Source organism: Pempheris klunzingeri, chromosome 12, assembly GCF_042242105.1.
Source record: "Pempheris klunzingeri isolate RE-2024b chromosome 12, fPemKlu1.hap1, whole genome shotgun sequence".
NCBI lineage: Eukaryota > Metazoa > Chordata > Actinopteri > Acropomatiformes > Pempheridae > Pempheris > Pempheris klunzingeri.
Genome location: NC_092023.1, coordinates 8,692,309 through 8,709,858, shown reverse-complemented (window position 1 = coordinate 8,709,858; position 17,550 = coordinate 8,692,309). Strand labels below are relative to the sequence as shown.

The window sequence follows — 17,550 nt, the reverse complement described above, 5'->3', positions numbered from 1 at the left end:
AGTCCAAGCTTTCTTTTTGTGGCTTGCATTTTTAAGTAAAAGTATAAATTAAATAAAAAATCTAATTATAAATAACTATAAATTTAAGCATAAGTTTATTCTAAAGTTTATTATATTGAAACTTGTTTTGGTTTCACCAGGATGGACTGTGCTCAGATCTTTCGCTGAAAGGTCCCTTTAAGTGGCTTGCCGGAAAACTCGTAGTCCCACAATGCACCGGGCCATTCTTCGTCGGCGAACAAAAACGCGGAAACAAAAGAAATAACCAGTTTGTCAAAACAAATAAGAACGAGTCGGCAGAAAGTGAGCGTTATTGTTGCTGACAGCTGTCAAAGTTAACACCGTAGCTTCTCTTACTCTGGTTTGCCATGGCTTTGAAAAGAATACAGAAGGTAAGAGTAATCGTCTTTTCTAAAGTGATTTAATGTACAGAAATGGTTGGGGCGGTACTCAAGCGCTGCTATAACGTTAGCCAGTCAGTCCTCGAATAGCATCTATTTTCTAACAATGTTGATTATTGTACTAATGTTTTGTGAATGATTGTACGCTGAATAATTTATTCGCATGGCAGCTTTTACTGCCAGCAAATCTGTTATTCATGCCAGCGGCGATGACACCACACAGAAGCCAGTTAGCTTAGCTAAGCGGTTAAACTTAAACGAGCTAACTTCGCTGTTAGCTAAAGTTGGCCTAACAAGCGAGCCGAGATAAAGCACCTTAATGTGTATTTCCGGATGATTCTCAGTATATTTTCGGTTTCTGTTTATAATCCGCTGACGTAGCAAAATTATGGATATGTGTTTCTTCTTTTAAGCTAAGCACTACACATTCGCGGAAGTAGTTAAACTCTTAGATTGTTGTTCTGGTACAGGAATTAACTGACCTACAGAAGGACCCTCCTGCTTCATGTTCAGCTGGACCTGTAGGAGACGACAGTAAGTGTGTGAATACCTGATGACGTGTATAAACCTGACATTTTCTTACCTTTAGCCTGTAATTTGTAATGTTTCTTACTCTTAAAGTTGGGGACTGTGTTGCAATATAAGGCATTTGTAGCTATAAAGCCTTGATATTGAATAATGTTCTCACAGATTGTTTCTTTATGCCTGTTTCCTTTAGTGTTTCACTGGCAAGCTACCATCACGGGACCGGTGAGTTTTTTTCTGGATTAGATTCCTGGATTTCTTTTTTTTTTTTTTTTTTTAAACCAAGCTGCTTCTAGATCTCTAGACAATAGTGTTTTATGTTGACTTTACAGCCCTTTCTATTCTGTATGGAGAGCACAGACTGGTACACTCTAGCTCAATGTTACTCCCTGAAGCCCACAGCATTACTGAGACAATAGGAAAAGGGGAAATAACAATGTCTTAATTTAAAGAAAGATAATGTTAAATAAATGACAATAATCTGAATATGTGTGGTTGCTTTCTCACTGCAAATTGTATTTTATACTATAAATTACAGTACAAGACATGATTGAACAATCCTTTACCTCTTTTTCTTTCAGAATGACAGCCCATATCATGGAGGAGTGTTCTTCCTATCGGTCCAGTTTCCCACTGACTATCCCTTTAAACCACCAAAGGTAATATTATTAATTTAAAGATTGATTAGCTCAGAAGTACATCACAGAGTTATGACTGGCATTTTCACTAGTTTCTTACATTTTATAGTGCAAACGATTAATATATAATGAATCATCTCTACTTGTTTTTTTTTTTTAAATATATGATATGTCCTTTGACAGAGACCACCTTCTGAATCCACTTTGATAAACAGGTTATTTTACCTCCTACTGCTTTGTTTGATATTTTCACAGGTTGCCTTTACAACGAAAATCTATCACCCAAACATAAACAGCAATGGTAGCATCTGCCTTGACATCTTGAGGTCACAGTGGTCACCTGCACTTACAGTATCAAAAGGTAACTTGCATAGGATCTGGCTTGTACCTGAGGTTCACTTTGAAGTCATAAGAAAGTGGAGGGTTTTTTTTTACGTAATCTGACATGCTTTATGGTAAATCTGGATGCTGGAGCAAAACATGACATGGGGAGGGAATGCCATAGATGAGTGTGTTACAGTGTATCAGACACAGTAAGACAGAGACACCCCTTTGGTGATTAAAATCCACTGTGCTGTCAAATCTGGATTCTTCCAAATGAATGATTTCCAGCCTCCACAAGCACATATAACGGGATTTTCTGGGCTGGTTTATCCAAAAATGAACCTCTGCACCCTGTGTACTTCTGTCACTTTGAACATTGTGAAATTGCAGGTTTTGTACTGTATAATTGGAGGAGCAATGAGGGGGTGTTCAAATATCTGTGATGAAAGTTGTGGCTAAAAATACACCAAAACTAACGGGTTTTTGATATATAGGTGCATGAAATGAAAGCATGTCTGTTTGTATTGAAAGTGATATGGATGGAGAATGAGCTAAGAGTAGAAAAACGTTGTTATTTATATCGTAACCTGAGCGCATACTGATTTTTGGTCTGTTTTTTTTCTAGTTTTGTTATCCATATGCTCTTTGCTATGCGACCCAAATCCAGATGATCCGCTAGTCCCAGACATTGCAGACATCTACAAATCAGACAGACAAAAGTAAGTATGAAAGCCGAAGAATTTGGCAGGCGTAAAGACTTAAATCAGTCGACTGTTCATCAGAAACCCACTGTGATTTTTATTTATTTATTTTTTTTTTCTCCTTTAGGTACAACAAACTAGCCAGAGAATGGACCCAGAGGTATGCAATGTGAAGGACTGAAGGTTCAGCAAGACTGATGCATCCCTGAACACCTCAAAAGAGGATAGCACTGTTCCAACTGCTCATCTACACTGGTTCTAGTTGAGGTGTTTTATTCGCTTGAGGCACTTTCTCTACTCGGACTTTACTTGACTTAACTGTTTTTACTGTTTATTTTCCCTTAAATTGGCATTATTATTATCATTACTATTATTGTTATTATTATGATCATTATTATTACTATTATTATAGTTACTATTATAGTTATAATTATATTTATTGTTCATAAGTATTATTTATAATAATAATAATTATTATTATTACTATTAGTTGTGGTGAGATGGCCTGATTTTATTTTTCTTTTAATAGATTGTACAAGACCTGATTTTTTTTTTTTTTTTTTTTGATTATTTTGCATTAAAAATGTTTATCAAAAGGTGAATGGCAAATTGTTTCTTGGCAATGGCACATGAGTAAACTGAAATCATGAACTATCTTTGTGTGGCTTAAAATGTTTTGTTCTGAATACAATATAGTATTTCTATCACCACCAAATTAGTCTGCCCCTTATTTTTATTATTCACATGGCCACTAGGTGGTAGCCTTTACTTTTTACCACCCAAGCCTCACACATCAGGCAGTCCAGTAGGACGACGTAATGTTTGTGTTTGTGTTGCATTTGATTCAGGCCCATTGGGTAAATGGTTATTCATGTGGACGGTGACTATTATCGTGTCTTGCTGTAGCAGTGAAAAGAAAATGAGAAGAGATGTTTTGTCCAGTGAAAGCCCGCCCATAATCACCACCTCTGCTGGTAGTGCTGCGGTGAAGCTGGTGTACACACATTACCATCCTCTCCCTGCTGATATACGTGTAAAGATGCACTCACACACATACAATTAATCTCAGCAGTGCCATGTTGAGACTACTGGATTTAGTTAGGGGCCTGTCTTGTCCTAGGAGCACAGAAATGTTGGCTCACAGCTTTTCAACTCTAATAATCTGCCAGAAGAAAAAACAGATGGGGATGCCTTCCAATTTAAATGAAACACTTTAGATAATTACGTTCTAACTTTAACTGAGTCACTTAAAGGTTTAGGTGAAGAGCTAAAATGTCAAAGTTTAATGAGCTCAGATGTTAAAAACACAGTCCGCGTTTCTCTCAAAATTAAAACCAACTTGTTTGGCACACTGTGTTTTCTACCTTTAATCCCAGATAATGGAGGCTTGGTGGTACTGCAGCACTGCGGTCATTTTGCTTTGTACTGAAAGCTCCAGCTGTCAGATTAAGGTTATGGAAGTAGTGTTATCTGGAGTGAAATGGGTTTATCTAAATATGAGGAGTAACAGTGGTAATTTTAGAACATCACTAGCCTCTAGTCTGGCACAAATCCCAATCTGCCATAGCAGAGCAAAATATTAGAGGAAAAAAACACAAAATGTCATCAGAAACAGGTAAAGGTAAAAGCCAAGGCATGGCATATTTAATTATATAGCACCTTTCAGACTCAAGGCAGCTCAAATTGCTTCACAGAAGACACAGAAACATTAAATTGCATGTAAAAGATAATAAAAGCACAAGAAAATAAATAGTTAAAACCATAAAAATGTAAATTCAACGTGAAAAAATGCACTTAAGGCCACACATTGCAAGGAAATGTCAAAAATCATTTCCTGGTAACCCTGAAAACACATTTCTACAGGGACTTTCTGATGTAAGCATTACTGGGTTCAGTGACCTTTATTACCTGCTGGTTCTGTATTACTTTACTCAGTATCAGCACATGAGCAGCATCTTGCTCCTTGGGATCGTGGCCTTCTTTTGGAGGCTAACCTAATGTGAGCTTGCTCCACGTTTGTTTTGCTTTGTCTTTCCTGTATTACTTCCCCTTTTAGCACTTTCAGGATGTGTAGTGTTTCCTCTATAAACCAATAAATTGGTTGCATGGGTGTTATTCTAAACTGCCAGGCTGGGGGGGGGGGGGGAAACGGCATAAAAATATTCAAGTCAAGCCTGCTTTTGTGTGCAATCGCTTATGGTGACTTTATTTTCATATCTAGTGGTATTAGATTTCCTTGTAATATAATTTTCAGCTCATAATAACTATGACTGTTTGCTATAATTGGCTATAATCCTAATAACAGTTTCCCATAAATTGAATCCAGTGAATTTCTCACGTTTGGAACATTTGGAAACCTTCACAGGAACCCAGGGGGAGGTAGATGCTCCAAAAAAAAAGTATTTCTGGGAGGAGTCCCGCTTTTTTTTTTTTTTTTTTTTTTTTTTTTTTGCAGGGTGACACGTGAAACTTTCCCGAGGAGTTGGCTGGTATGTTTGGTGTGCAGGCGCTCCGTTAACTCGGCAGACAACCTATAGCGAGTTGTATCAGCGTGCTCCTGCCTATTTTTAGAAGTCTGCCTGATGGGGGAGAGCGAAGGGGCCTGAAGAAAGTGCGGAGGAAGCTCTCTCAAATGCGCTGCAATGAGCCCCCACAACACCGCGAAGTGACGGAATAAGCAAGTAAACGCAAGTTCAGCGCTTTGCCTCGGCTCAACTCAACTTTGAATCGCACGCAGTGGCCACTGGAGAAGTTGTTGCGCAGCGCAATGGCTGCCCAGTGCGACACTTTAAGCGGATACTTGCAGCAGTCGGACCAGGGCTCCAACAGCGAGCGCAGCACCGACTCCCCTCTCCCCGGATCAGAGGAGGATCTGAGCGGACCCCATCCGCTGCCAGATCCGGAGTGGACTGAGGAGAGGTTTCGGGTGGACCGAAAGAAGTTGGAAGTCATGTTATTAGGTAAAAAAAAAAAAAAAAAAAAGTCAAAATTACTAATTGTAACGTTAGTGGTGGCCTTTATTTAAGCATTTCACGTTTTCAACCTCTATCCTGTCCACGTTTCATCTCATGTAATTGTGGCCTGTTGTTTCCGAGAAGTTGCGCGCTTCAGCAGCCCCCTGACGGCCCTTTTGTCTATTTCAGGCGCATAAAATGACACTTTAAAGTCGGCTACGCCATTAATACATTCGGTAGCTTCATTTTGGGACTCATTGTTTGCATGGTCGAGAAACGAGCGTGTCCTGCATAACGTTACACACACCAAACGACCCAATTATGGCAATTAAGTCGAGTTAATTAGCTGTGGGCTTCCAATTAGTGCCGCCACACTGTGAACACAAAGAAGTGATGTGCTGACCACTGTTGGACATCACGAAATGTACAGTTAAATAAATGCATGTTGCTTGAAACTGTGGTTTGAACAGGAGGTTGAGAGGTCAAAGAGAGACTGTCAGTGTGTGTTTTAGGGATGCAGTAACATGCCCAGACCACAGGCTGTCGCTACACCAACTCCCATGGTGTGCATTTGTTTTTAGACTAAACTGAAGTTGACCTGAACATGCAGTTTTCTTTCTTTCTTAGTAAAACAGTCTGCATGCAGAAACAACTGGCACAAGCCTTGGCTGACTTTAACACAAAGGAACTGAATAAGTAATCTTAAATTTAAAAAGTGCAAGTGCAGCAGGAAGTTAATGCCAGCTTTCATCGCCTAGGTTTTGTTACAGTATCATGTTGTGTGTGTGTGTGTGTGCGTGTTGTGTGTTGGTTGTAAAATTGATTCACTGCCTGATTTCTCCTCTAATGACGTGCAAGTGACAGCGAACAGCTAACAAAGCGATGACGAGCTCATAAAGGCAGGCCAAGCCAGTCTCTGTGGAGAGGTCCAAGGAAACTCAGAGGCTGAGGTCATTTATCACACATTTCAAAACACAAAAGTGTGGAGTATTACAGCCTTAGGTAAATAGGCTGGATTCTTTTACCAAATCCACAGGAAGACTCTAAATCAGAGCTGAGAAGCAGCCAAACAAGACCTTAGGAGGAACATTATTAGTCATATTCACGCTGAAGTTAAAACAAGCGTGATGTTAAGTGTTCACTTTGCTGATGAGTAAAGCTGTTCTTCAATAACACTTAATTTGTGCTTTAAACTTTGTGAATAACATCTACAGTAAGCGAGCAGCTGGTCTTCAAGAAAGTTTATCCAGTATCCTACACACACACACACACACACACTCACACACACGTAGTTCCCCTTGAGAGTGTCCTGGTTGCTGCCTCGCTGCTCGGTACATTCCTCAGTGCTCCATGTCATCCCTAACTCTTCCAGGAAAACAACTTAACCAGAGGCCGGCCCTAAATCCAACTGTCCCGGACATACCATGCACGTCGACCTCGTCATGTGTGCCTAAATGTGTGTGTGTCTGTGCGTCTGCATGTGTTACGTATAATCTATCCAGTCTGTTAGTTTGGGCTCGTATCTCATCTTGCCATCATCTTGCCTTCCCAGTTGCTGCATCATGACATCATGGCTTGCATTGCTCATGTTGACGTTGCAGCTGGGTTGCGGAATCGGACCGTCTGCCGTCTCCTGGTCTTTCTTGTCAGTCGTAGGTTCAGGTTGAAACCCAACGCTATCTTTTAGAAGACATCGCACAGTTCTAGTGTCTGTTAAGTTTTGCAACCTACGACTCCAAAGCGCTGCCATCATGGTCTAGATTCAACTTACTGGGATCAGGGACTCTCCTCTCCTCTTTTTCCTCTGAAGGTGTAAATTCAAATCCTAATAAATAGCTCTTTTAGTCTCATCCAGTTGAGTCAGAGCTTTGTAACATCTGGCTGTGTTTTGATTGGATAAGCTGCAGACTTTGACGTGGTATATCATGTTCTGAAGGCCAGAGTTTGGACTATAATGAAATAATTTTACGGGAACTCCAGTATATTTTAACTCAGTGTTTTACTGTGTGTGACGGTGTCTCTGGCTTCTCATCGTCCCTGGAAAATAAAGAACGCTTGACACTCGAAAAAGAGCCACAAGTCGAATCATGGTCAGCATCTCCGCATTTAGCTAGATTCACGCAACCTGTCTGAACGAGTTGGCAATGACCGTCTGGTTGAGAATTGATAAAGATGTTATGACTGCAGATCATGTTTCAGAGACAGATGTAAATTCTATGAACTAGCTATTGGAAACTTTTAAAAGACTCCGCTTTGGAAACAGCTTTCACAACCACCTGTACTTTCACGTCAGTGGTAAATTTTTAAGTAAGATGTTCTTGCTCGTGTTCAGTATGGCTAAACATTCATTCACTGTCTTGCAGATGGATAACTCATTTCTGTCCCACACAAATATAAGTGAGCGACAGATGGGAACATAGTTTTTTTTCTGAACTGATATATACACCAATTGACTGTACACAAAGGATAGAGACATTATATTTCAAACATTAATATGAAAAATTGCCAATGATTTAAAACATAACAGGAAAAGATGCACCGATTCAATTTTATAGCAGCAGTTCAACTTTATTTGCATCCAATAAATGATAATCAGGTACCCGACCCAGTGGTTTGGGTGATCAAAATAAGTACTTGGATGAGTAACCTTTGCATCACTGCCTTAGCGTTGGCATTGTTTAGACAAGAAGATGGCTAATTGGTAAGATTAGGGATTATGGTGTGATGCAGGTTAACAATAGCTGCAGTCTATGTTTGCTCAGGCAAATGAGTCTGACGCTAATGTTTGCCAGATTACATGCTTTTACAAAGGGCTTCTCTGCTGAGAGTTTGCTCCACAGATGAAACATTAACTGATTTTTTTTTTTGTGTGTGGCGTGTTGCCTCATAGAGGAGCTGTGGCATTGCTGTGGAATCTCTCTGCTCCAGTGTTCTCCCTCTGGCTGCAGGACACAAAGTTTTGAACGTCTTTTTTAGCAAGTTTTCGTGTCTTCGCCAACATAATTTTGTCTTAAAATACATATGCATTAATGACATTTAATTTTGTTACTATTTTGTTTCTATATGGTATTTAATCTATTTCACCCTCAGCATTTTATTCACTAATAGTTGATTGATATTGCAGAAGTATACGGTCATAATGGCAATGATATTAGCTTTTTTGAAAACATTTTCCTAATAAACCTGGCTGTACTTAGAGGGCACAGGGAAAAGGGGTCAGAGTGGGACACTAGACTGGTGATTAGCCATATGGTCAGGGGTTGTATAAATTCTGGAGACTAAAAGTGACCCAGAAGCACTCTGTGCCCATTAAAATATGTAAGTGACTCACCAGCATGTCTCCACACTGAAGAAAAATCCCAGCGTACGCACTTAAACTACCCTTTATTTGGATCAGACGTATTTCACTCCCCTGTTCTGGCACAATTTGCATCAGGACAGAATGGAAATTGTTAACTCCTTAGCAATTACAAATTTACTGTCCCTCGCATTGGCAGGGATTCAGATTTCCTGAGCTTAGATCAGTAAATAGAGTGTAAAGTGACAACAAAATCTCAACCTGACAGCCATCTGGGTTTAACTGCTGCACTGTTGGCACCCTAGAATAGTACTCCCAAGTTAATGGCTGGGAGAGCTTGACACAGGCATAAAACCTTGAAAGATAGTTTTATGTGTACAGGGAACAGTATAAGAGAACTTTTTTTTTTTTTTTTTTTTTTTTTTTTTTTAGATTTGTGATGAAGTTAAGAGACCTGGGGCAAGTGTGGGAAAGAGGTAACATTTTCTCCAACACTGTTCATCCGAATTGAGTGTGTTTGCAAGTGCAACAAGCTCCTCCATGGGATTTTTTTTTTGAGCATGCATCACAGACATGTCTGACCCGATTTCTTGCCTATCTTATCTGAAGAGCTCTTGCTGTGGGTTTCCCAGCTCAGACTAGTAATGATGAGAGTCTAGTGGTGTTGGTGACTGAGCAAAGCCTCCTGGTGGGCCAGTGTGTGCACACTTCGTAACAACATGTTTGCTGGGTAACTGCAAACAACCTACAATTAGCCTAAGTGAATCATTTTCTTCATTGAACTAATTTGTTTTCCTGCTCCCAAACCACATGCTATTATTGGGTGGCTTTGTCTCAGAACGGAAAAACTGTTGCAGATGGAAATGAGAGCGTACAAGATTTTCACAGGTACTTTCAGTAGCCTATGTAGTAATGTCAGTGTGATATTATGCAATAGGTACTTTTACTTCACCTGGTATTCACATACAGCTTAATTTGTAGGCTGAAGATTGTGCACAAAATCAGAATCTATTATTTTGGAGGTCAGTGGAAACCCTTTCTTTTAAGGAGGGAAAATGGCCCTCCAGCAAAAACCAGATTATTATAGTTTTTTTATATTTTCCATTAATTGTTTAGAGGATTATTTCTCTTGCTTCTTTACCCACATAATGAGGGAAGTACGTGTGAGGGCCTCATCCTCCTCTTCCTCCTGGGTGCTGAGTAAGACTCACAGACAGGAAGTGAGTGTCTTGTGGGGAATGTGCTGCAGGCTTTCTCTTCTCTTCTCTTCTCTCTCCTGTTCTCCCCCTCTATTGCTCCCTCTAGAGCATTCAAACACTGCTCTGTTGTTCCAGCTTCCATCAGATCCACTGTGCTGTTGCTGGACTTTCCCTGGTCTTGATCCTCACACTACAAAACCCAATCCTCACTCTAACCTCCAAACCTAACCAAACCCAGACAAAAATGTTACTGAAAAAAGTCTGGTTCAACATCACAGGCACTTCATTATTTTGCAGTGCTGCAGCAAAAATGTTGCTAGTACTTAATTGTATATGATGATGATCTCCGTAATTGAAGCTATTTTGACTTTCAGCTTTAATACTGTATGTCATGTAACACCATTATATTAGTAGTATAATAATCTAAAGTGAAAGTAAAGATGGAGGAGCAAGTAAGTTGGAGGGAAACCTCACATACACCCTTTGGAAAAATCCAGTGAAGAGTGGAAAACAATATATAGAGCCAGCACTAGAGGGGAAAATCCTTCTCTCATGTCTAGATGTGAAGATTGCTTATTCCCTCAGATGTGAGGTTGTCATCCGTCTTCTGTCACTTGGAGATACTGTGATGTTTAAACCAGATTCTGACTAGATTAAGTGCAAAATATGCAAGAAGGTTTTGAATGTGCCGAAGCAGCCATTGATCTTATTTTGTCGTGGTGGATCACAATGAGAGCAGTCGCCATTGTTTGGACAATAAAATGCTTCCCATTCCTTTCAACAGAAGTAGAAGATTCACTTTCAGACTCATTTGCTCCGGTTAGGAATAGGTTCTGCCTCATTTAACTCGCACAGAGTTCAGTCTGATTGAACTTTGACCTGTGAAATGGTGAGGCTCTCCAGTTGTTACTTTTTATTTTTATATAAAGGGTAGGATTGACCTGTTGTTCAGGAAGCACTGACTGTATATATTGTCGTTTATCTACTGTCATGATGAATGAATACAGAGTAGGAGGGGTGCTGTACGGCTTACATGAGGTGCAAGGACAAGAATACAAGGAGAATAACCGTTGCATTTAAGTTAAGGAATTCTAAAGTTACCTTCCTAGCCACACTAGCTCCATCAGTTTGAGCTTAATAGTGTAAATCATATTATTTCGAATCCTATTTACTTTTGAGTATAACAAATTCAATACACTAAGACAAGGCAGTAAAGAGTGAATAAAATGTGTTACTGTTGCAATTTCTTGAGAAGCTCTGCCATATTGCTTCCTGTTGTCCAATGAAACCGGCAAAACATCCTGGTTTAGCATTTAATCTCTCCAAGACACCAAGACACAATATCCAGATACATAGTTTTCCCTGGACAGCAATATGCCATCCTGCCTTTGAGAAAATAAAAACATACTACACCAGTGAATATTATTGGAAATTAAGTGTTTTTGTCTGCTGAATGTTGAGCAGAATGATTTTTCTCTTTAACTGCACCATGCAGCACAAGTTGTTGGTTAAGACAAAGCAAGAACATGTACACCCTCAGGGTGATTGAAATCTTTAACTGTGGCTCGGTATAGTACTTTTACACCACTTTAAAAAACAAACCAAGCTTTGTAGAAAGCAAACGCACATCAGAACATTCAGCTTGTGTTTGAAATGTCTCAGTTCATTTAACTGCTGCATTTTGCTCTTCACTGCGCTTTGCTCCACCTCCTCTTGCCACCTTCCCTCTGTCCTTTTCTCTCTCTTTCTTTCAGATTTTACTGAAACATGCTGATACAATTAAACAGTTCTATTCAGCTTTGCTTACGCGTTGAATTCCTTCATCCTGGGCATGATGAAGCTTTCAGGAGCTGTAATATAATTGAGCTTCAGTTGGTGGAAAAACCTGTAATTCATTACTCAAGAAAATAAAACCAAGAGTCCTATTTCAACGGTCCGAGTGGAGCTGGAGTGCCGTGACCCATTTCTATGCTCCTGGAACTGTAAATGGGCTGAAATGAATACCTGTTTTTCTACGTCCCTCAAAGCTCTTTTTCTGCAACCCATTTCAAAGTGCAGATTTACATTCTGTCTGGTTTGCGGTTGCTATTTTAGAAATGTTTCTCGGGGGGGGCACCCCTAACTTATCCCGCACGCGTGCGCACTCACCACACACAAATGCAGAAGCACACATACGCATGCACACCACCCAGCCCTTAACCACTCCCCCCAAGAGCTTTCAGTGTTTATCTTTGGAGAACCTCAGGTTTTGGTTTGTTGTTCTCTCTCCTCATTCAACATCCCGTACAATCTGCCTTTTCTCCACTTGCCTTGATCGGAGAGAAAGCATTTTTATAGGAGTACCTTTTTGATCTGGTTCTCCACTTGAACAAAAGAGAAAGGGTAGGAAAAAAAAAAAAAAAGAAAAGGGGAAACGAATTTTTGTGTAAATTAGTCCGGAGGCAGGAACTTCATTAAGACTGTAACTGGATTGTGTTCATTTCCTTAGAGCTGTTCTGTTATATTATGCTGTCATCTTGCACAGATTTCTCATGTCTTTTAAAGTAGAGATGTATGGCCGTATGGTTGAAATGCTGATGAATGTAAAATCAGTGATTTCCCAATAGTGCAATGTAATGTTTACAGTGCAACTCCCCATCTGTTAAGTGAGACTGACTCCCTATGCTCCGTGGGGGATCTCACAGCGTAGATACCAGGCACCAGGAATGTACAGCGTTGTGTAACCACTTGGCAGCATTCACACAAGGGAGATGATAATCCAAACATGTTACCAACAACAGCTTGATGCTAGATGTCTTATTTCCTGGACTGGACTGTGTGATCCTGCTGCAGAGATGCCTATGTGTAAAAAAAAGACTGTGTCCATAAAGAAGAAGTCCATTACAACCTCTCATTAACAGAGAAGCAGTTTAATCGATAAAATGTCACCACCATTTTTTTGTCTATATCTAATTATTTCTCATCCGTGTGACCTCGGAGTCAGTGAGTCTCGTTTCTCTGGCAGGCTCTCATCTTTGTCTGCCGGAAAGCAACATGTGGCACTTACTGCATTTATTTAATAGCACAGTTGCTTGGCAACCCTGCAGGAGTTGAGAGGAAAGAGGAGCCGTTTTGAGCAACGAGGGTGACTTCAGCTCGGCACAGAAATGCGGTGACAGGTGTTCAATTTTGTGGGTATTAATGCCATTTACCAAAGTTAGAGAAGCGATAGTGATTTTGAAGCAAATTTAGTTCCTTCAGAATTCAGTTATGGTTGATTCGGGGACACCTGTGGCAGTGATGCTGATCATGGTATTGAGTGATTTAGGTGAGTCCCAGGGCTGCAGACTAACTTTTCATTACCATCCCAAACAAAAAATGTTACTGTCTTGAAGGGAATGTAAACTGTCCTAAAGTCAAAATGTTGTTTCTTTACTTTGTGTATATCATCTATAATTGCTCATGTCATAATAAAAACACCATTACAATGTTGAGGAAATAATAACAGGTATTTTGCTCCATTCAAAGCAGTAGATTAAAAAATAAATGAAGAGTGAAATGTTAAGTGTAAAGAAAACACTTGTTGAACAGCTGCTTTGTCAGATATTGAACACGAGCAACGGATATATCTGCTGTAGTGCAGCCAAACAAACTTGCATTGTTTTTAATAAAGAAGTCAGTCAAATATAACTGCAACTGTGATCTGATGCACCTCAGATTCGTGCACACTAAGAAGTAGTGTTAACGGTGAGAACAGTATCAATGAGATAAAGTTAAATACACTAAAACTATTCTAATTATTTAAATTTATATTATAATTTAAAAGGAATCTTGAACTCAGATAACACCTTATTACTGGTTATTTTGATGTACAATCACAGTCTGAGCTCTTTTGCATCAAGGTACTTCAGTGCTTTAGTGAGCCCCTATGAGTTATTTTGCACCACCAAAAGATATACCAATATATTTAGCACATCCGCTGTCACCAGAAGGGCTTTAGATACATTTTTACACAGTTGTAGATGTCGAATTATGTTTAATGAAATGCTTCAAGACCAAGGCTGCTAACTTTTCAATTTAGTTTGGAGTGAGACTTGATACCATGTGTGTAAAGTTGGTGCATTGATGAGCAGGCCTTCTGTGACATTACCCACCACAGAGGTCGAGGTCATCACTCCTCAACCCAGAGGAATTTTGTTTAAAAATTCACAATTTTAGTGCATGTGTAAATGAAAAGTCCATTCAATAATCATGGTCCGTGATAACTGTGGTTGATGGAAGTGTGGTTGATCAACATTGACATCGTGGCCTAAATCTGGAGACTAAATCTGTTCTGACAGTTTTCCAGCTTTCTAGTGAATTTATGGAGTAATATTGTTGGCAAAATCTGGAGTTGCGAGGACAGCGGATGGGAGGCATTGAAAAAGGGACTCTCAGGAGAATGTGGAGGGCAAATAAGTAGCTACATCTACAAACAGTAACATTGTATGAAAAGTGAAGGAAGGAGAGAAACACATTCAAAGACAGTGGATCCCACAGGATAATTTTGTCCAGAAAGCAAACAAACTAGATTTTTATTAAACTTGAAAGCCAGTCTAGAAATAGAAGAGAGGGAAAGAATTCTTGGCTGACTTATTTGGTTTGGATTTGTCACATATGTCTTATTATGTCAGAGGTGCTTTCACGCATATTTACTGATAAGACTACAAAGACAATTCATCTTCTGTCACTTTGGCAGCTAAATTAAACTATTAATCAGTGAGCTAGGTTAAGCGCGAATGCATGATGCACTATTACAACATAATGCATTCTTCAGACGGGGGCCTGTCTGGCTTGTCTGCTGGACTTTAACTAACCTAAATGATATTTTGCAACAAACCTCTCATTTGCATGGCTGTTTAGATGTCAGTGGAGTTAAAACTGTCGGAGATAGCCATCAAATCCATTCCAAGATAATTATTGTGCCGAGTTTGAGTCTGAGTTTGTCTTCCTTTCCTGACACTGGACAATAAAGCCATTACATTGAGACACAAACATAAAATCAATGGACTGTTGAATGCTTTGCCTTAACTACTTATAGTGGAGACTGACAACACACAGATGATAATAGGTACGTAGGGAAACCAGCAGCTGGGCCTTCATTGCCGCTAACTGTGCTCTTGAATGACCAATAACCAATTACAGACTGCTTAAACGGTGGTAATGTCTGGGGATGTTCGATTTGTAATCCTCGCTTCTTAGTCTGGCTGCTTAAAGTAGAGATGACGTTTGTAGAGCAGCGGCGCTAATCATTTAGCAGCAACTGTAAAACTGTGTAAAGTGGAATTTAACAAGCAACTATTGGGCTAACAAATGTTCTCACATGATACATAAATGGCAGAACAGTTTTATCCAAAAAGCAGACTTTGTAGTTGGAGTAGGGAGGATATTTGTCTCTAACTAAACATTAATAATCTCACAATTTTGTTTTAACAAAGATAAAAAAAAAAAAAAAAAAAGGCACTGTTGAAAGCTCCAGCTCCTCTGGCAGTGTTGATATGAAAGATCACATAAAGCAGACAGCCAGTTCTGCTGTAATTGTTTACTTCTCCCATCCCTACTTGGCGATTGGATACCAGTGTTGTCTTGGAGAAGCAGTTTTACTGTCTTTTGGGCACTGTAGTCTTTTGTTAACATGCCAGCTTGCATGAAAGTTTGCCAGAGCAGTTCACAGACAAACTAAACATGTGTCTTAAGCAGTGGTCTATTTTCATTTAGATGTAAGCTCTATTACTGCCAACTGCTCGTCAGCTGCAAGGTGGTACACTTTTAGAAAAATCCTGTCTTTGAAGTGAGACATTTAGGCTTTGAGGATTGATGAGAACAGCTTCAGTCACCAATTAGCTACCTGACTGAATGCTATTAATTGTACTGAATGTTTACTTCATAGTCTAAACTTGTTATATCCCTTTCAAACAGGCTTTTTTTGGATATAAGTGTGTGTGTGTGTGTGTTTGGGCTGGAAATGGCAGACATACCCATGATACGATCATTATATTTTGCCAATGATATTGTCCGATCTGTACAACTGATTTGAAAAAACTCATACAGCACATATGTTCCAGAACTCATAAAAAACTGCATGTGAGCTTGGCCTCTTCACTCCACAGACACCTCATCTGTGAGTCTATAGCTCAGTTTGGTGAATAACTAAGCGAATGACAACTGATACTTAAGGCTGTAAACTCAAGCATGTCCTCCACTTTTGCTCTAGTCTCTGCATACAGTGCTGGTATGGCTCTCTCAGTGAAATATTTCCTACTAGGCATTTTATATCATGCATTTAGGGTCTGGACCAATTCTCGGAAACCTTTGTTTTCCAAGACACTGTGAGGTTTAATCTGCTGGTTTCCCGACTTTCTGTTGCTGTGTTTGTACGTCTTGTTAATGAAACTAGTTGATTGCTGTTCCAGTTTTGATTGGCACCCTCTCTTGGAGACATGAAGTAATAGCATTCAAGAAAGGCAATGCCAATTGGAAAAGTGCAGGACAATCTCAGGCTACAGCGTTAATCACCCAACATCAGACATCCCCAGCTCATTATTTTGATCAAAATCCTCAATTGTACTCTCAGGAAATATACTATGTCATTATATACAATATCGCAATGTACAGCTGCATATTTTGTCCATTTCACCCATCCTGAATGATCAATCCAACTTTGTATGGATACAGATTCAGTTGTTCCTAATAAATTGAGTCACTTTAACATCAGATATTATCACACTCTAAAAATGGCTTTTACTCAGAAAAAACCTTTGAAACTAAACTTAAGGATGCTGATAGCGGATAATTTAGTAATTGCTGTTTTCTCTAATGATCTCAATCTAGGATGAAAAAGTTATCCTGTCTTAGTAAGGCCTTAAGACATCGCCATTCATGTATTAATGAGCAAGCACGCTTACCCAATGAGTTTGATGCATTGCGTGTGCATTCATGTTTTGCCACAGCTCCCTGAGGTTCTCTCATTAGTTCCATGTTGAATCAGCTGGGGGCTGCTGCGCACACTGGAGGGAGGGACATAAAAGAGCTGGTGTGAAAACATCATGCTCTCCCGCTCTTTTCACGAAATATGGGAAATGTAGTTCTTTCATATAAGCCATTGTCCTCTCAGCCAGGGGGGCTCAAAAGTCTGAATTTATTATTAATCTGTCTCCCTTTAGTGAAGGCATGTGAGCAGACGGTGGACTGAGATGTCAGACTTGTCCTAGATTAGAGGTGACATTTGTTATGAAATCCTATCCAGGGGAAATGGATGTTGTATAACTTTTCACATTTTAATGCTTGCACAGACTTTTCTGTGAATGTCCCAAGTTTCACCTTAAGCCTTCATGTGATTATTGCCAAGGCAGAGGATTTTGTCTAAGCACCTCTGCAGTTTAGAGATTTAGCTCATGCCTTTACGGGCTCTCTTTGCTCTTGGCTCTTTTTGTAATCTAAAAAGCTCCTGTCTTCACAGAAATGCTTGGACATGAAGGATTTTGTTTGGTAA

General features: G+C 39.7%; 2 protein-coding genes across 3 annotated transcripts in view; both read left to right on the top strand.

Annotated features, from left to right (window-relative positions):
• The first annotated feature begins 240 nt into the window (after positions 1-240).
• LOC139210700 (ubiquitin-conjugating enzyme E2 D4-like) lies at positions 241-3,219 on the top strand. The gene is made up of 7 exons (XM_070840826.1): positions 241-392; positions 872-935; positions 1,120-1,151; positions 1,508-1,585; positions 1,820-1,925; positions 2,514-2,607; positions 2,717-3,219. Exons 1-7 carry the CDS (start codon positions 369-371, stop codon positions 2,760-2,762), a joined length of 444 nt encoding a protein of 147 aa, XP_070696927.1. The 5' UTR covers positions 241-368; the 3' UTR covers positions 2,763-3,219.
• Positions 3,220-5,116: 1,897 nt separating this feature from the next.
• The window catches only part of LOC139210870 (protein bicaudal C homolog 1-like), a 53,090-nt gene continuing 40,656 nt past the window's right edge, over positions 5,117-17,550 (top strand). For both annotated transcript variants that reach the window (XM_070841058.1, XM_070841057.1), the window contains exon 1: positions 5,117-5,549. In XM_070841058.1, the coding sequence (XP_070697159.1) occupies positions 5,357-5,549 (193 nt within the window). In that variant the 5' untranslated portion in view covers positions 5,117-5,356. The remainder of the gene's footprint in view (positions 5,550-17,550) is intronic.